The following is a 21,085-nucleotide window of genomic DNA, read 5'->3' on the forward strand; positions in this document are numbered from 1 at the left end:
ATCCAAAAACTGGGGGGGGAAAAATGCTTATGAATGAACGTTTGTACAGGAAGATAGAAAAAGGTTTATCAATATTTAAAATGTTTGGCTGACTGGTTAAAACCAAGAGACACATATATACACAGAACTAAAACTAAATAAGATATTAAGAGAGAAAATGAAGAGATTCTGGTGACAGGGCACACCTATTTTCTGTTAACTTGTACTTGTTAGTTCGTTTTCAGAACAGTTGGCATCACAGCACATAACGAAGTTCTGCTTGCAAATGGCTTTTTATTGAACAGGTTATCACGGACTCAGGTCTAGTGATTTACTGTCTAAGCATTAAAACAATCATATCAAAGATACCCAAATCAGTTGACCCTAGTCAATTTTTAACATTTAATTATTAATATACTTAGCATGAGTTAAAAGACAGGCCAGGCATCTGCAATAAAATTTTCCAGTGTGTTTTAAAAATAATCTTCCCCAAGAAAATACACTGAAGTGTTTGGGATACTTTTTATAGATAAATGTTTGCAGATAAACATAATCCATTGCAAATATAAGTTCTTGTAAAATTTTAGTTGACTTGATGTAGTGCAGTCAGGTATATTTTTAAGGTCTGACTTATGTTTAGAACTTGACCGAGCTTTAGTTAAAGCCGTTGCCACTTCGAAGTGTGGGCTGCTGAATACACAAGATGCTACGGGCGCTTTAATTAGAGAGGATCCTGAAAGCTGCTCTAACTAAAGTCCTCTCCTCCACCTCCACCCATGTAAACACATACAAACACTCCCCTAGTTGCTATAAGCATATTTTGTTTTAAACCAGTTTTGGTGTTTGGGGGTTTTTTTTGTTTGTTTGTTTTTTGCTTGCTCCTCTCCAGAGGTGACCGGAGCAGGGTGCGGGGCCTGGGGAAATCAGCCTGTGCAGGGCCTTGCCCCTGGATGAGAGGAAGCTGGTGGTGGATTTGGTGGCAGGGGGTGGGTGGGGGTGCTGAGCAGCTGGAGGCAGCAGATTCAGGGGGGGTGCCAAGCAGCTGCACATGAACCAGCGGCAGTGCAGAATCGCCACAGCTGCTCTGCCCGGCTCCTTGGGGCCCCCCAAAGTGTGGGGCCCAGGGTCGTCGCCCTGATTCGCCCACCCCTAGGGACAGCCCTGCTCCTCTCATTTGTGAGGCAATTTGCTACCATTGGTCTTTTATGTTCAGTAACTATTTTCAGTCAAGTATCTCAGGAGTTTTGTTTTCTTCCATCCCCCATCTTTTCCAGGGGTAAAATAACTCATTTGATAATGTCCCAAAAACTGTTAGACCAAGAGCAAGGTATAGTGCATAGGAAAGAAAACACTTACAAAGATGTCAAGACTGAGCATTTCTCACTTTACACATGCACTATGGCCATACTTCATGAATGACTTCGTGCAGAAGATATAAATCCTGGCATGCAATAGGTTTTTCTTTCCATTTTTCTTCAAACTTTAGATCTGATCCTGCAAGTCCTCCATGTACAGGAAATAGGTAAAGAGGAGGTCTAACAACTCTGATGGTGGAAAGCACTTTTATCAGCATCACAGAACAAAATGACAGGAATTTGCATAGTGCCATTGGACTAATAAGACTGGTGGTTCTGAGGAACCCATTCTATAATAGTGATAAGAAATTAAAACACATTGTTACTTAGTGATACTCCTGCAGCTGCTGACTTTACTTACTAAAAGTGTTATCCTTGAGCCTCCTTGTAAGGCCACGTTGTAAAAAACACAGGAATGTCCTTTTTCTTGGGATGTTTCCTTTGTAAAAACCAACATCTAAACTTCTAGTGACACACAAACCACATAAGTAAATTTCCACCAAAATGCAAAAAGGATATTATTATCTTTGAAAAAGTAGCTGTAGTTCCTTCCACTCAGCTTCCCAGCTTATTGGTTAGGCAGCACTGAGACAGAGCCATATTACACTATGGTGTTAATTTATTTTTAGAAAGTGGAAGAGGAGGTTTCAGTGACATCTAAATCAGGTCTGAGAATCAAGATGTGAAGATTACTGAGAAAATTATTGTAATCACTATGTTCGTTCACAATCTTCTTTACCACCTTCACTCTCAGTAGCTAAAAGGGAAAAGACATAAAAGCCCCCAAACTTTTTAGCTCATTTCTGAAATAAGGGGATCACAAATTCTACTTCTCAGTGTCTCTACCTACATAGAGATTGTTTTTTTTCAGCTGGACTTGGACCCTACTCAGGTTCATGAATAGGCTTCTAACTTTACTTTCATTAAACTAAAATGCCATACTACATTTCCTGTGGTTTCAGCTTCCTGAGTCAGATGACTATGACTTGCCTTTTTAGTAAAGAACGCTGAGGAGTGAGGACTTCTACCCAATTTCTCTTGCTTTTTTAACAGTTGTATACACACCAAATTTCTGAAGACTCAACTGCTAAAACTGAGAAGTCAGTTGGTGGATCCATAGCACAAAATATACTATAATCAAGGTCTCCTTCTTTGGGCCATATTCCAGAAAGTCATTCTTGTAAGTCTAGATGTGTTGTCTCTACCAGTTTTCAATATCTGTACCAATGACCAGCTTCTATACACCTCATATTCGGTAGTTCGTAAATAATATTAATAATGAATTCACTAAGACATGCTAGTACTGAATTCAGACCAAGATCTTTACAAATGGTTTCGCTTCAGTCACTGTCTACAAAGGAAACATGAATTGTTCTGGGCTTTGGCCTATCCCAGGAACATACTCGGGACTAGGCAGGAACTGAATCAGAGACTTTATCTTCAGATGTATGCTGATATATGACAACTCATCCATTTCTTCTCTGAATGAAGATTGTCTTGGAAAATGAATTACATGCTTGAGTTCTGTTAAAAATGTAATTGTTCTACTTGTTGACTCAAAACCATCTTTCAAAACCATCTTTCTAAAGCTTTCAGTGACGACTATTGCATGGTGTTACAGGATGAGAAGGCTGTAAGAAAAAGTTCGACAAGTATCCCTTTAACTTGAAAGAAGGGAAAATATGGAATTTATGAATCTGTATATGCATGGTAAGTGTTCAAAAAGTGGAACTCTGTAGTGAAAACTGTTTTTGAACAGAAGCTTAAACAGCTCGTAGCAGCTCCCTACAAGCATATCCATAATAGATTTCGAACATTTATTTTCATATTGTGAATTTGGGAAAATATGGCTGTAATGATGGGGTTTTTTTTCATTTCTCTTGGAATATTTATGTTGTTCTGGTTAACATCCAGATGAGGACCCATCCAGAAGAAGTCCTGATGGGAGAGAGGCGGGGTAGAATTTGACCAAACTTTGAAAACCCCCAAAATAAGAGAAACTTCAGGAGTTGGATTTCTGTTCAGAGCATCCTGACTCTGAACAAAGGTAGCAATATTTTGAAAAAGAGGGTGCACATGGTGTGACACATTATCACATAACATATTTTTCTCCAATTAAAAAGAAAGTGGACATTTTACTAATATGCCAAGGGCCTAGAACAATATTATTCTGTTTAGAGTACAAGAAAAAGCAAATATAACTGAGCTGGGGCAGGGATGGTAACTGCCATCCGAATGGTGTGGATTGCACCTTGTATCAGGGGATTACAGCTCTTACCACCCTGTCTGGCCATGGAAAGAACTGTTCCTTGGACCCAAACACATGGGGCCCCCAGACACTCCACCAAGGGGCTCCGGCTGACCTTTATGCACTTCACCTGCCACCTCAAATGCTCCCAGGCTTCACTCTGTCCCCTGTTATCCCACATATCCTTCAGGTTCAGTTTTATTTCATTGTGCCTGAGCTCTGTCAGACTCCACCATCCTCTTCATGCCCCACTGAGTCCTACACTATGCTCTCACTGCCCTCATGGACCCACTACAACCTGAAGATACTCATCCCCTTCGCACCCTAACCCCCAACTCCTCATCCTCCCCTTCACACCCTACTAGGACCTCCCATGCCATTTTGAGCACTCAACCTCTGTGAAGTCCCTCATACCCCCTAGTACTCCCTGACCTTCAATCTTTCTTGCTCCTCATGGACCCCATTTCAGCCCCACAGCCCCCACCACACTCCTCAGCCTCAAACCTCATCTGTCTGCACACCCCCACCTCTATAACACACAAGCCCCTCCTCACCCCATACTTCTGTACCCCACAGACTCACCTCCTCCCAAAAGTCCCATAGTGCCTGTGACCCGCCCCCTCCCCAATCCAACCCCTGCTTAAAAGAATTAATCCAATGTGGCTAGAATTACTTCTGCTTCTCTAAAAGTCTTCCTTGGCAGCTATAGGATGCTATTTAAATTTACAGGTGAATCTGATGCAGAGCTCTCTGTCTTTCCTTTTCATGTATCACTGCCCCAGCTGGACTCATATAAGGGAAAATAGCTTCTGAGAACCTGGACAGTTTTCTTACTTATTGGATTGGCCTGCTTCAAAGCTCAGGCTCTGACCTTCTGAAACCACAGTAAAGTCACGATGGCATTAGATGCAGAGCTGTCCTTTTATTATATATATTTTAAATTTAAAACTGTACATGGTTGTGCATCAATACCACAAGTATTCTTTGTAATGAAATTAGAGCAGTCCTGAAAATAAGCACAGATAAAGAGAGAAGAATGAAAATGCTGAAGATGCAGAAGAACCAAAAAAAACCCAAAAACGGATAAGTAAATAAAAATTTGATTTAGTGGTATTGAGAATTAATGAAAGCAAAATCGTGTAAAGGTATTGAAGGAAAGCCAGGCAAAGGAAAAATAGATAATGATACTGGCAAAGAGGGTTCTATTAAAATATTTTGACAAATAAAAATGTTTTATTGAAAAGAGCTATAATGCATTTCTTAAAAGAAATTCATCTATCCTACTTATGTGGTCCCTATTTTTGTGTATTTCTCCTCACACCCAGTTATATAGGGATGAGATTAGCTCCATTTTACAGATAAGGAGCAGAGGATATGTCTACACTGACATTTAGGGTTGACCTTTGACAGCCAAGCAGAGTGACCCTCACTTCCTCATCTCTGAAGAAGTTTCAGGAAATTTCAAAATAAAACCACTTTGTGTGGAATGATCATTTACTGGCCCATATAACTTCTCTACCTAGCTGTAAATGATGGGTACATTCAATGATGCCATTAGTGTTCGCTGCTGCTATGTAGTTTCCCACTTACTGTACAAAAAAGGGGTTTATTTCAAAATCAGTTCATTTCTGAAACACCCTTGTATATCCTATCTTGCAGCCTCCACCCCACCCATTTACACTGCACTGTATCTGTGTCTCTACTTTTGGAGAGTAGAATAAGTAACTGGACTACAGAAGGTCTAAAATAAAGAAACAGGAAACTATAGGTTGCTGCTGGCAGACTTCCTGTGCTCGAACAGGTTAAGTGCAGTGCAGGTTAAGTACCAAATGCTCTATAGAAAGAGAAGGTGAGCAAGGACACAACCAACCTCATATACAGAAGTTCAGGCTGGACAATTGCTAGAGCTGAAGTTTAGGATTGGCTGCATAGATGTTTGGCAAGTACAGGCTCAGGGTCAGCTTAGAGGCTAAGGCCCAGATCCCTTTAGGTGCCTAATTCTCCCTGAAATTAATTTGAGCAGTATGACACAGGATGTCTATAGCAGATCAAAAACTTGTACCCAGGACTTTCAAATGCTATGCTAGCACCCTAAGCAATGAACCATCATTCTTCCTCATAGGTCTAATCCTTCTGCCAGGCACCGGTCAGCAGCAACACAGGCTGGGTTTAATGTTGGGGTACTAAATATATTTGACCTTGGCGTGAGCCTCCATCTAGACCACCTGGGAAACACTAAATGAATTACTAAGAATGAATTACGTGTCCCACATAAACAACCCCCCTCACAAGCAGTATAAACACAGTCACATTTATTACAAAGAATAAAAAACAAAAAAACCTGAAAGTAAACACTAAATAGAATTTTAAAACAGTGTTAACTACAAATAAAAGTCAATAAGTGGCACCACCTTGGGCAGGCTTCACTCATACCCAGGCGGTCTGGGACTTGGGGCTCCCCAATGGGTAGTTCTGGGGGTCTGCACCCCTATACCTGTCTTCAGCAATGGGCTGGAGGGGTGGGGGGGCCCACATCAGAGAGTCCTGAGCTGCTCCTTGGGTTCACTGCACTGCAGGGAGCTGCTTGAGAGCATGGGTCCTTCTGCTTTGCAAGGGACTCCGTTGCTCCTAGAGACATGGTACAGTGCCAACCTCCACTTCCACATGGTGACTTTGAGGGGTTAGCTGCAGCTTTTGTCAGCATGCTGCACCCCAAAATTCATAGTCCCAATCCCAACTCCGCTGTGCAGAAAGCTGAAAATGAGCTCGGAGGAAAGGTCGAGCCTATCTTGGCTCAGACCTGAACTACATCTAGCACACAAATCATACCGTTTGGTTGGGACATAAACTATGCCAGGCTTTTGGGATATAAACTATGTTGGCTCAAACTATGGCAGGCTTTACCCTGGCTGGGCCAAAACTGCCAGCCAGACATATGGCTCAGGTTCAGCTGCACAGCCAGGCTGAAACACAATAGCTGTGAAACAGCAAAAAGGGCCCAGGCCTCTGGCTGCAGCTTGGACATCCAATTTCAGCTACACTGCTGTGCTGAGACACTACAGTTACAAAACAGAGGGAGTCAGTAAATTGCAGGACCCATTCGTGGTCAGTCTGCTCCAGGGTTTAATACCCCCATGGTATTATCCCGATCAAGGCATGTGTGGCCCAAACTGCCAGGCCTCAGTTCCTGATCAGTTTGGAAAAAAAGGGAAAGACAGAGGAAATAGGAGTCTCAAACTCCAAGACAGACTTCCTCTACTTGTACCTGAGGCTTTCCCATCACACAGCTTTTGCTTGCCTCTCCAGCGAAGAGGAAGGGGGAAGACCTCTCTTCCCCAGTGGGGAGCAGGTTTTCTGGCTCCCAATTCATCTGTGCAGCCCCAGGAGAAACAGCTAGAAACATTAGTTGAGTTGTTCTTATATACCTGGTGTGACAGCACCCAAGCCTTGTCCAATTAGGGACTGCCACAGTCCAGCCTCTCTCTTACTCATCTGCCTGGAGGGTCTCCTGTTTCCTCTGGCCACACTACGCAATCCAATGTGTGTTACATAGGTATTAAACTTTTGTTGCTACATTTTGACTTATTTACATATACAGCTTTTCTCTTCTTTGCAGAGGATTGGGTATTTGTTATCTGAAATTATACCAAAAGTGGGTCTGAGAAAAAATATTGCAAGGTTGGGGCTTGCCGTTTTTGGCTGTGCCATATATGGCAATCATGATACCACATGAACTAACGCAAAAGACAAAATGAAATATAAATTGAATCCAATAACCCAGGTGATTAATTATTTTAATTAGGGGCCAAATCCTATCAGCTCTAGTAATATTAGCAGAATTTTATTTTGCTAGCAATTCTATTGAAATCACTGAGCCCTTCACAGATTAAGATGCTACTTAATATTAGCATGGCCTTATAGTTAGGGTGACCATATGTCCCAGTTTAGCTAGGACATAACCAGGACATAGCCAAATTTCAGAGGCTGGTCGCCACTGGCTGCTCAGAATGATAATGGGCATCCTGGGAAAAGCAGGGGCAGTCTGGCTGGGAGTCAGAGTGGCATGGAGCAGGCAGACAAGCTTCAGTGCTTGCATGGCATGCTGCCCCCATGCCCACTGACTTGTGAGAGCATGAGGGATGCAGCATCCTGGATCTCCTGAATGAATGTCCTGGACGTCTGGGATTTTCTTGTGGTCAGCCTAGTTATAGTCATGGTGTTATACATATGGTATGGATATACATTCTATAGCTATGCACCATTCCAGAGTAATATGCTTGTGACATACACGCAGAATTGCAGGAAAGGTTACAGGCCCAATACCCAGGGTCAGAGAAAGCTTTGTTTGCATTGACCTAATGTCACATGATCTTCTACTCCTCATTTGTAAATCCTCAAAAATGAATGGACAATGATTTCCCACTTTTACCAGGGCAAGTGAAATTCCATAACTTTCCTCAATTACAGCCTAGTATTATAATCCTACCTTATTTTATTTTTAAGGGGAATGGTATGCTGAGAGAAGATTCAAGCAATCTGACTGATGAAACACAGTGCATTAACTTTTGAAGCAACGTTCATACCAATTGAAACCAACTGAAACAGCATCATCCAGAAAAATAATATCCATAAGCTTACTCTGTACGTTCATTTTCTTTCACTGCTTAACATAGCATTATCATAAAGAGTGTATAGAACTTCTTGAGACTTAGCTTCTACTAGCAAGTCAGAGAAATCTCCAAGAAATGCCCTGTTTCAAGATTATTATAATTACAAATAGCAGCATTTTTGTTACTATTTCCTCTTGCCTGCTAAATACCCGTGTATTTAGTGTGACCGAGTGGCACTGAATACAGGAGCTAACGATGGCTGTGTTATGGCAAGTTGCTCCCTGCAACGCTGGGGCTGTTTTGTCCTTGGGGGTTATTTAGTATTGACCCTCTATAACTCTTCTGCTGCTCCAGGATTACTTGAATGCCCTGCACTGGACTGTGGCAATGCTGCAGGGGAATCCTGAGATGCCTACCATAGACAGCCTTCCTAGCAGCTTAACACTGACTGAGCAATACAAAATAGCAAAGGTAGTGAAGGACCTGGTTACTATGGGCTCTGACAGAAGTGACATTTGTTGTGTGATTGGCCTCCTGAAAGTACTCAAAGGCCGTGCATGTGACATACCAACACAGCTGCAGAGCTCTTTAAAAGTGGCTGATCGCATGGCAAATTAACCCTTACCTAAGGAGAGACCAGAAGAAGGTTCTGCAATATGGAGTGATTTAGGGAACTTCTGTTCCCAAGGGACAGTTTGCCAGCATGACGCAGCCCAGCCTGCCCTGCCCCTGGTTGTAGCTGCAGAAAGGGAGGGGAAGGGAGCTCTGGGTTGTTTTTGCCTAACCTGAGCTGGAGGAGGGACAGGTGGATTGGAGCCCCCCCCAGCTCCCTCCTCCTCTAGCTCAAGTCAGGCAACCCCCAGCCCCCAGCCCACAGCTCCATCTCCCTCCGACCTTTTCTGAAGACAGCACCGGAGATGGGACGGGGGGGGCTGGGGCTAGGGGAGACAGGCTGCAGGCAGGATCATCCACAGGATTAGCTCTAAAGTGGAGCTCAATACCTCCCCAACAGATGAATGCGTGTTGGGTTGTGGGGGAAGGGGGCATTGTTCCTCTATCTCATGGCGCTTTATGTGAAGCCACCATGAGTTAGAACAGGGACCTGGTTGTGTGTCAGTGCCCTCTGGCAGTCTTTTTTAAGTTAAAGGGGATTTGCAGTTGATTTCTACTGCCTCAGGACTGGATCCTAGTATAACAAACAGAAGATTTGTTTAAAAGTACTGAAAGAGAACTTTTTATTCTTTTAAGACTTAGTTCTTCAAATGCAGTTACTTAAAGTGTGGTTGTGCAAATAGTGTGGGAGTGAGGGCCAGATTGATTGACTGATTGTTTAGATTTGATAGATTGCATTAGACAGAAAACACCCTGATGTGCAAAAAAAGAAAGCAACAAGGACAAAGAATTAAAAATAGCATCAATCTTATCAAACTGCTAATATTTTTTCTCAGACAGAAACCATCTTAAAGCTCCTTCGTAACTGACTGTTCATTAGTCTATCAATGTGTATAATGGCTCACCGAATCATAATAAGAATTAATAATAGTTGAAAGAGCAAAAATGGACATTAATTTCTCCTACATAAATATTAATGTTCCAGTAGAGTCTCTCCCTGACAAGCTTCCAAACTCTAATTCAGAAGTGCATTGCCAGTTTCCTGTTATTTTCACTATTACGAACTGGCAAAAATCTGCCCTTGGAGCCAACAGACTATTTCATGTTGCCCCAACATGAAAGCTAATGGTTGAGACCATAAGAAAGACAAGATAATGGCCTTTTAATCCCAGAAAAGTAGGGCTGGAAGTAATTTCAGGACATCTAGTCCATCCCCTGCTCATCACTGGATCATCACTGACTAAACCATCCCAATCAAGTGTTTGTCTAACACTCGATAATGTCCTTCAGATATTGGTCTTTGTCTTGATAATGTTCTTCACAAGGTGGTATTGTTTCGTTGTGGTACAGCTATGTAAATCATAACACAAATGATTTACATGATAAAAAGGAAGAAAGACTAGATATTACCCCCAAATTTCTATGTTATGGGAAATGGTACATCAGCAAAACAAAGAGGTAAATGCAGAAAATATATATTAAACACTTGACTGCTGAGTACTATGCATAAGATACAAAGCAAACTGCATTAAAGAGTGGCCCTTGTGTCTACTATGTCCTCCTGAAGCACCAGTACTTTGGTCACCACCTGAAATCCACACTTGGAAAGTCAGTACTTCAAAGGAACAGCACATTCCAGTGAAGTACAGAAACTGAAGCTGAAAACAGGAAGGCAATGGTTATGCTTTTTTTTCCTTTTTGAACATTACAGAGACTGAGAGCTGTGGAATGAACCCCAAAAGACCATCTTCTGTGCCATAAAAGAAGATGGGAAGTTTCTGAAAGTGAATAAAATGCATTTTGTTTGCATTGTGTATTTAAATACTGTATATCCCTAAATAGCTGAGAGGGGAAAAGAAGAATCTTGAGAGATTTATTCAACTTTATTATATCTGATGCTGGTCATGAAGAGCTTTAGTTGAACCTAAAGACTCTTATGAACATAAAATCAAATTAAACAGCACATTAAGGTTCCATATTCTCTGACTGATGCGCGCGCGCACAACTCTCATTAACGGTAATGGCAGTTATGCGCGCGCATCATTTGGAGAACAGATCTCTAAGTGCTTTATTGTTTTTCCTGGAGATTTTTTTCTGTTGGACTTTAATTAAGCTCCTGCTAGGCTTGCAAGCTTTCCCACCTTCTTTCCTTTTTCAAGGGAAAAACTACAAATCAGATTGTTTACAAAACAAGTTTTTCCTAATTTGTCACAATTTTACAAAAAGCACCCCAAGATATTAAAATCTAGAGATTGTATGCAACCTCCAGGTACATGTAGCAGAAGTTGTCTTGCATTTTCCAAATACTCTTCCAGGCTACATTGCATTTTTTTAAAACAATATTAAAAGTTGGTGTGAAAAAGAAAAATATCATGAATATCCTCATGTTGCATATATGCTCATTTAGGACATAATCTGTAATGTTATGAAATGTAGCATGTGCTACTCATTCTAGACAACATATATAATGCTGATTTTTTTCCCTTCAAAAGACAAATAGCTGCTTTTATAGTTCCCAAATATTAGTCTTGTGTAAGGTACTGTGTTTGGGGAGGGGGGGGGGTCTACAAATTATCACCTAGCTTGTCTCTAATGAAAAGAGAATAAATATGAGCAATTTATTCTTTGCCTAAACCTTTTTTAGAAAACATTTAATGTAAGCTACATATTCAGAAATGTTAGACTAACAATTCAGGATTTTTTTTAGTTAAATAAGATGCTATAGGAGGAAAAAACAATAAAAACAATAATGAGACATGATCAGGTATCATGGAAAGTAAATTACATTTGAGATGCATCTGTTCTTTCATTTTTTCATTTAGTATTATTTTTAACAGTCTATTTCACTAGCCTCTACTGTATGTGATGTACTTACTTATCGCCTCCACAAACTGTTCAAAGAAGCTGTATGGGAACAGCGGCTCAGGCAGCTCTCTGAAAAACATCTTGAGTGCTCCGGTGACAACGTGGATGTCCTCCCACTGGCTGTCGTCCAAATTCAGCTTCTCTTCTGGGAAAACACGAGGAGAAATGGAACAACTGGTTTTAATGAAACAATTACAAGACACTAATTATTATGTTAATGTTTGCCTACTATCATCAGCAACCGTTAACAGCCTTCTGCACCTAGAGGTTTGGTGCTGTGCATGTTTTTTTTTTTTTTTTTAGGAAGAGAACATTTTCAATGGAATACCATCTGTAGGAATGCAGCTAACAAAAAAACAAGAGACACAAAGAGACAGTACCATTGACACAGTATGTCAGATACATTTATTCCCATAATGCATCAGTATGAAAATTAGCATCACAGCTCAACGTGATTCAAAGCTATTTGGTTTTGAGGCCGAGGGGCTAAGAGTTGCCAATGATGGCCGGCTCAAGGGACCGGCCTAAAGGCCTTGCTGAGCCAACAGGAGACATATGCTAAACATGGCAATAGAAAATGAGTTATTGCTTTACATGTGTTAGCCTTGCTATGTACAAGGGAATAATGGGTAACGCTTTTCTCCTTTTTTTGCCTGAATGTAGTGTCAGCAAGGAATAGAGTACTGTGAGAGAAAGGATATTAATTCCTTCTTACTGCTTCAAAAATATTTTGTTTGGTTTTCATCTCTGGGAGGAAGATTTGCCCAGCAACAATATTAGACAGACCCCTGTTGGCCTACCTAGGCTATGCAAAGCTGTCAAAAATGATAACACACTAAAGACAAACCACAAGTGCTTACGAAACTGTTTTTACAAATAACAAAAAAATGTTTTCTTTTGAAGCTCCACTGAGCTGAGGAATTTAAATATAAAAGAAACTAAAAGCTAAAATAAAGTTTCTAATAAAAATAAAGCTAAATTGGGTGATTATTATTCTATTTTTCTTTGCCTTTTTATAATACAAGTATGATGTTAGAATACAATAAATAACTGGATCATAATCTGTGTAAAACTCAGGGAAAGTGTAAATCCTCCGTACTTAAAATTAAAATGACACATGCTCTCCACAAGTTCAGCTATTTCAAAACTGGATTTGGCTTTTTAAACACGTATAGTATGACTTTAACTTTTACACAAGTTTTAGCCTGTAAGCAAATCAAGAGCCAATCATGGAGACTACTGAATAAAATCAGAAGTTGAATTTAAAGCAACATACTGCTGGCTACTTTTAATAAAACCCATTGAAATATGGTGCACAACAGTTCATTTGGTCTCAAATTCACTGTTTAGCCAGCTTTAACTTCAATTATAGCATTCCAACCATTTTGCCCACAATAATAAGAAAGCCTGGACTGCATCAGTTTGAGAGCTTTAATAGGTTATTTAATTGGTTTTCCTTCTTTTCCCCTCCTTCTTCTTCTTCCTTTTTTTTTTTTTTTTTGCTTAAGAACTTGCTTCTGGATGGAAGATCAAACTCAGATACAGGCTTGAGTTCCCTTAAAAGTAAGTGTTTTATGACATATTGGCCTCCAAAGTTGTAGACAAATAAATTTGATGGACCCCTTGCCTTCAATTGATAACATATTACAAAGTTTAAAAAGGCAAACTTGGGCATTTATGGGGCTTTCTTTCTTTCTTTCTTTGATCATAAAAATAATGATTCAAACTCAGATGAATTAGTAGAGAGAACCTTCTTCAGACCCTGAGATCATATTTGATTGATTGTATTTCAACAATTAGCCTTTTATTTTGCCACACACTATTGAAATAGATCGACAGCGTCTTAGCAGGCCAGCTTTAAACAGTCAACTGTTAACAATAGCATCAAAAAGAGAGACCTGATGGGGTTTACTGTCACTTTAAAGAACAGGGTGGGTTTTCACATTGTTGAAATCTGTCAGATATTTTGAAATGTCCCTCTCACTATGGTGCCACACCCCCTGCGTGCCCTTATAATAAAATTGGTTTTACTCCTGATTAAATCATTTTCTCCCTACCCACTACCATACTTCTCATAATGGACCTGTGTGCTCTACAGCTGGTGTTCTTCCCATGGTACCAATTCTTACTTTATCTTTTAAGCACTTTGCTGCTAAGATCTCATGCAGAGTGCTTATGTTTTGTTAAGAGCTTCATTCTTAGAGAAATAGCTTAACACATGTTCTAAAAATGTTGTACAACTTATTGCTTAAAACACATTTAGAAAATGTATAAGTACTGTAGCTTGGCACAGAACTTTAAGTAGAAACCTTAAAAATAAAACAACTTGTTTTTACCATGCATTTGTCTTAAATATCTAAAGCTGAATGCTTGACTTCTAAGGCTTTACAGAAACTTATCTTTCCAGATTTTTGCACCATTTCCAGCTTTTCAAGGAAATGTGTTAGGAATGTATCATCTTGAAAGCAAAGGGTGTCATTTTCCCATCTAGCAAAGCGATTTTAAAAAAAGTTTGCTAGAAGGGACAAATGCCAAGTAAAAAAATATTACCCAGCCAAAAATCAAATTAAAAAAAAATAGCTCAGTCCATTCAATGCAGCATTCTAATTCTGTTTCCACTGACTGGAATAATTCAGACACTGTGACGATAGGACCATAAGCAAACATAGACACATACATATCAAATTAATTTCAGTTAATTATAGGTCTAATTGTTTAGACCTAACTCAGCCATTACTCCTAATGGACTTGTTGGGTCTTTAAGATCTGAACCCAGAGCCCCCGTCCACATGAGCATGGACACTTGATTCCCTATAGACAACTATCAATGGGTCACCTTGTGCCGCTGCTAGTTGTCCCCGGGGAAATCCTGTGCCATGTGCCCTCTGGTGTGCAGCAGGTTACCCTGGGTGGGATAGCACTGGGCTAGCCCAAGCAGCCTCGCCTGGGCATCCAAGGGCTTCCTGGGGCCGCAGCAGCGGTGATCCTGCTGTGTGTAGCCTGCCTGGCAGCTGAAGTGTGGCCCTGGCCACCCAGGCTCCAGGTTTGGGTGGTGTGCACTGCCCCCACGTGTGTCATTCCACCTTTTTTTTGTGTGGGTTTTTTTTAACCTTGGATATCTGTTTTTTTGTGTGTGGGTTTTTTGATCCCTGGATTTTTTTGACCCCTTGCAGTGTGGAGAACACTTGAATGTGCAATGTCTGGTGCTACAGACATGTCTGTGGTGCCAAATACCACATGGCTGTGTTTGTCTGGACATGGCCAGGGTGTTTAAATCTGGACTCATTTACATAAGGTAATTAATTTCTTGGGACCTGAGGTTGCTCAAAGCAACAGAGTCAGGCCCTAAAATTGCTGCTTTAACTCCTTATTAAAAAGCAAGTGATTAGTTTCACACTAGTTGCCAGATGATACCATATATCTTAGATACAGACATGAACATGACTAGACACCCCTGAAAATATATTATGATGATAAAGTACTAAAGAGGAGTAAAAAATAAGCATACCATGAAGAAATGGAAAAAAAAAAAATGGAGGATTTCCATCAAGGTGGCTGGCAAAAAAAAAAATCACACATGTTGTATACTCGTGGTAACAGAGGCTTTAACTACTGCATTATTCTTTTTCTTATATCAAGCTTTTAAAATTGTACTTGCATTAGTTCCAGTTCAAATAAAGATGTGGTTATGTATCCCTGGTTGATATACACTGTAAGAATTTTTTTCTCCTCCTTAGGAAAAAAAAAAAAGAAGGAAAAGAAGAATCTAGACCAAGATCATTTTCTTCTTATGTTTTAAATGGGTCTAACTGAGCTAGGTTTGAAAGAGGACCAAATTGCTTAAGAGGATGTATTGTTCTGCATACAGATTCAGCTCCAGAAAAATGTTTGCACTGAGCACTTTTGAGTGTGTTTATTTTGAGAAAGATCCTTTTTAGGCTATTTTTCTGGTCTTAAAATCCCCTAGGACCACATTCTGGTATCTTTACTTACACTGGGCATTACTTCACTATGCAAGCGGTCTCAATGATTTCACTGGCTTACTTGCACAGCAACTTATTAACTACAGTGAATTCATATATCATAATTCAACATATAATGTGTGTGTGCTATTTTTTATACCTGAAACCAGTGCACTTAAGTGGAACAGCACAGCCACACCTCTAACTGGTGATCTACTTGTACGTTACAGAAAAAGGGAAAGAGACGTTCATAACTAGCTTAGAAACAGGACGTGAGGACATGGATTGTTGGGCCTTATATTGTCAGCCCATTCTGAAACCAGTTGAAGAAGCAAAGAGGAAAAAATAAATGATGAGAAGACAAGGAGAAAGGATTAAGTTGAACTATTTCAAAGAAGGGGGGAAGTCAATCGAGACAAAGTAGAAGAAAGAACGAGGGGACAATAATGACTCACAATCGGGGTGACTCACAATCAGGTTCTCATTGTGCTATGAGATGATGATAGAACTACTGGGCTGCATTGGGATACTGAGAAAAGGGGTTTGAAAGGAGCAAATTTCCCAAGGGCCCTGAAAAATCTTATTTCAAAACAATTCCAAGATGGTATCTGCTGCTTTTCTTACTAGGTTATTAGGGACATTGAAGAAAGGTTTGTTTATTTGTTTTAGTGAAGAAAGATGGGGCTGGGGGAGGGAACATCTATATATAAAAGCAAGGACAGATGTAAATATGCTCTCATTCAAAGCTATTTCCATAAACAGCTTCTTTAAGCCATCTTCTGAGGAGGACACAATGACTTTGAAACGTCTCTTCAGGTGCAAACAAATGAGCAGCTCCCCACTGTAACTCATAACACTTTGCAAGAAGTGTTTTGAGTTACAACTGTTGAGCCTAGGAGGAAGGGTGCACTGGGGAATCCAGCTCCTGGCTGTGAGCCTGCAGCCGGTTTCCCCTAGCAATGCCCCTTCCTCCCTCCCAGCCCCGGTGCTGTTTTCAGAATGGGAGGGAGCTCATTCTAGGGGTTCCCCAGACTTGGTGGGGCTCCAATCCACCCACCCCACCCTCCAGTGATGGCTGAAACCGCCCCCCCCCCCCCCGACTGAGCTCCCTCTGCTCCCTTCCCCCACCTCCCATTCGAAAAACAGCTCAGAGGCTGACAGGTGGTGCAGACGCAAGTTACTGAAGACACTATGTTTTGAAACTCCTTCATCTGAATCCGCATGCAATGAGGGTTCCAATTTTCACTGGATCGGGATCTTTGAAGCACTTTGGTACCATGCACTTCCATTTGGTCACGGCTGTAGAGCACTTTCAGGGGCCAGATCAGGTGAAAATTGTCTCTTCTGTCTGTGCCCCTTCTGAAAGCTAATGCTTATATCTTTTCACCATTTCCTTTTTAGTTAAACCAATACCAAAGTTTATATACATATTTTATTTTCTTAAATTAAGAAAGCTGTGAAAACTTGCTATGAGATGGGACCCTCTAATCTGGCAGCCACAGCAACTGTACTCATTGACAAAGCCAAAGCATTTAGGGATACAGTCTCAGTCCTAGCAATTCCATGGGGCATACAACAGCTCTTAAATCACAGAGGGCAATATGTACCCTGAGGAAGATTTTCCTCAGGCAAAGCCACACACTGTACTGCATACAGAACCACCCAGTTCCTTCCATATTGAAGGAACTGCTGACCTTGTGCAATGGCTTCCCAATTCCATATTGTGTGATAGGTTATAGGCAGTGGTCCTGGGTTTCTGTGTCTAAAAATTGCTAATTCTCTGCTAAAACTTGCAACTTCTCTGATTAAAAACCCCCAAATCCATTCTGTGATCAAAATGAAACAGCACTATGTATATAGCTATCAGCTGAACCAATTTTTTTATATATGTTTACAATTTTAAAGCAATTTGGAAGCCTGCCAATGCATCAATCACTATACAAAAATAAATTCTAAATACCTATACATTTGGGTTTTTTTATCATGGAAAACAGAACTCACCCTGCCCCCTTCACTCACGAGGACACAGGTCCAAGCCCCTCACTCCCCACCCACAGCCCCCTGAGCATGCTGGTGCCCTTCACTCCCCACCAGGGACAATGTGTAGGGGGTGAGCGTGGCAGTGCACCCCCTACAAAAAGGCACCGCTGACACCGCCAGTAGTGGTCTGTGATCCCCGGTGGCTGCTGCCAAAGCTGTTGGCAGCATCTGAGAGTAGTCACTGATCCTTGGTTGGTGCTGGCCACCCACCCACAGTGCCAGCGGCATCTGTGGGAGCTCCTGCTTACCACCGCCATGCTCCCTCTGCTGTGCTCCTGCCAGCGCCTTGGCCCCCCAGCTGCCAGAGGCTCACGTCATTCATGCTCCCCACCCACAGCACCTTGCCCCCCAGCCCTTCCAGAGGGGCCCCCCAGCTGCCACGGTTATGGGGCCAGGGACCTGGGTCCACAGCCCCCTGCCCCCCTGCAGCAGTGCCTGAGCCCTGGGTCTATGTGGCCTGGCAGGTGGGACCATATGCAGCTGGGAAGAGTGGGGCTGGACGGGAAAACTTGGTGCCTCTTCTGGAAGATCCACACTGCCGTGGTGAGGTGCCCCATGTTAAGTTTTTCATTCTAAATGCAGGCAATGTTTCCTAAGTTAACAGCAGCAGAGAAGAGCACAAGTCCACACTGCTACCCTGTTAGTGCTGGTTAGGCCACAGGAACTTCACCATGGTGGTATGGAACTTGTGGCAGTGGTATCGAGTTTCCCCACCCTGCTTCTCCACCTGCTTTGCCCTGCTGTACTGGGTCCTGCCTGCTGAGCAGCAGGAGGGCAGCAGGGCATGGACCCTGAGCCTGCAGCAGGTAGCCCACACTTACCTCACTGTCATGCACATCTTGGGGAGGCATGTGCCTCCCATGCCTCTCCCGGGAGTATATGCAGCCGGCCCCTCCCCTTCCCCCCCGGACAAGCTGCCTGTTGCCCTATCCCTCTCCCTGCCTGGGACCTGCAGCCATTCATGCCAGCCCTGGACCAGCCCTGCTCAGCTTCCTCCCTCACTATGGAGCCTCATTTCCCCCAGCCCCAACTTACCTGCGGGAGCTACTCTCCAGGCTGCCTGCCTGCCATGTGCATGTATTAGTATGCACATGCACATGGCTTCTCCTGCTTCCTGCAGCCCCTTGCAGGTTTGAACTCTGCCAGCCTGCAAGGGGAAACCCATTGTTTCCCATGTTTTTATCCTTTAAAGGAGAAAATCTCCATTTTTCTCCTGAAATTGAGAAAATTCCAGTTTTACTGCATTTTTCCATGGTGAATGGAAAATCTGGACCCCTGGTTATGGATTGGCAACCTTTAAGACTGGTGGATCATCCCTTTTGACCCAGATATAACTGCAGATCCCCTCTACAGCATTATTTTCCACAACCTTTCCTACGCTTTGATCCATTTACTCTCACAACCAACTGCCACTGATTTCTATTTCTTATGAAGTAATGAGGAACCACAAATTCAGTGGTATGGTGCAGTAACAGGGTGCTGGGGATGAGATTGGCAATATGAGGCAGAGGAATTTACTGTATAGTGCGGAGAAAGTGCCTCTGTCATGATGTGCCACTGATACCCATTGCCATGGCTTGTAGGAGACCATGGACCTTCAGACTCTTTTGGATCAAAGATGAGCCAGCTTTCTTCAGACCCTTGGAATAATGGGACATCACAATTGATCTAGATAAAGCATCAAATGGGAGAAACAAGATATTTGCTTTTAAGGCAATAACATTTCATTTTAAAGCTTAGGTGCTTCAATTTAAATAAGCATCCAGTAGTTCATATATTTATCTGAATTATGGCTGAACATTATAACCTGTGGAACCATCCCATTCAGCCAGCAATTTCTGTCCCCTCCAGCATCTTGCAACACTTCTTTCCATCCTGCATAAATCTTCCTCCTCTCCCCTTCTCTAGGCTTTTGAGGCCTACTGTCCTGCCTACATTCATGATAAGCAGTCCCTTTTCTTTCCATCTTCCTTCTCTTCCCAGACCATTCAAGCAAATGAAAGAGGCAGCAAATACCAGCTAAGTGACTCATGGATTTTATTCTCAGAACATTTATGAATAGTTTTTTGCTGAATTCATCCAACTCTATTGCAGACAGATTATTGTGATCCAGTCAGTAAAACAAAAACTGCATTTATTAGCCCTACTGTGTACGTCTCTAACAGTTAAAAGGTGTCCTTTTAATAGAAACTGAAGTTGCTGCTTTACAGAATTTGATATAAAAAGATGCTATGTGGATAAGAGGGTAAGCCAATCACCAATGTATGTGTCCATATATTATAAATGCATTTATTATCATACTGCCTAGGTGCAAATTACCAAGGAACTGTATCTAAAATCACAATGACTCTTTCGTGTGTCCAGGGGACTATTTATTTCAGTTCTTTGAAATGACAGTTCACTGACCTAAGAGCAAACTGGAACAACCAACCACTGCTAACTTAAATCTCAGTAGCGGGTACCAAAAAGAAATAAGATTTCTGTATTTTGACACACTGGGCTATATTCATTCTCAGAGCAGCTCCACAGAAATCTACGGAGTCACACAGGGATGAACTGTCTCATTGTTTCTAAGGAAAGAGAAGAAGTATACCAGAGAAGATACAAGCAGTTTAGAAAAAAGTACCGCAGGAAAACACAAAAATAGTCCAAAGATTTTGAAATGTGGTCAGTTTGCAACTCCATTATATCAAATATATTTTCAGGGCATTAATTGTAGTAAGTAATAGAAAGAATCAAAATACATAGTGATGTTAAATGTAAAACAAACATAACCACCAGCATATTTCTATCATCTTTCTGTCCAAAAAAAGGTTTTGCTATTGTTATTAGTTGTGACTTAGCATTCACTACTACTATAATTTGAAGTAAAAATTTCAGTAAAACAGCTTTCTAACTACCTTAAAATACCTCAGGCAAGAGTTTTTAGGGCTACATTTTATGGACCACCTGTACTGTTGGTAGAGATGTTAGACAAGCTTTTGCATGTAAAATGCCCTTCCAAATGATCCAAGGAATGGCACTTTGTGCACAAATCTTGTCTAACATCTTTGCCAACTGTCCATTAGGTCCTGTACGATAGCCTTAAAAAAATCCTTACCCTGTGAATATTTACTGGACCATGACTACAACGATACTCCAACTCTACTTAAAATACCAGAAAATTCAACTATTAAATCAACTATTATAAGATGGAAGCAAAGTGGTTTTAAATATCAAATAGCTGTTCTCAAAAATATATTAAGCATCCTCAAAAGTACACTAAAATTCTTTACATAACTACATATTAGTAGGCCATGTTTACTTTTTAAAATAGTTTTTCAGTGATTTATTAGTCATAAGTGCAACTGAACATAATAATGTATCAGCTATATTAGAACTCCAGGGGTAGATTCTTGCTTGATCTTCACAGCT

At 41.4% G+C, this 21,085-nt stretch overlaps 1 protein-coding gene across 1 annotated transcript in view; it reads right to left on the bottom strand.

Annotated features, from left to right (window-relative positions):
• ARHGAP15 (Rho GTPase activating protein 15) overlaps positions 1-21,085 on the bottom strand; it is a 507,565-nt gene that overhangs the window by 81,320 nt on the left and 405,160 nt on the right. The window contains exon 12 of the mRNA XM_090041263.1: positions 11,680-11,814. Coding sequence (XP_089897389.1) covers positions 11,680-11,814 — 135 coding nt within the window. The remainder of the gene's footprint in view (positions 1-11,679; positions 11,815-21,085) is intronic.

Source organism: Crocodylus siamensis, chromosome 4 (assembly GCF_052110815.1).
Source record: "Crocodylus siamensis isolate JL-2025a chromosome 4, ASM5211081v1, whole genome shotgun sequence".
In the NCBI taxonomy this organism is placed as follows: domain Eukaryota; kingdom Metazoa; phylum Chordata; order Crocodylia; family Crocodylidae; genus Crocodylus; species Crocodylus siamensis.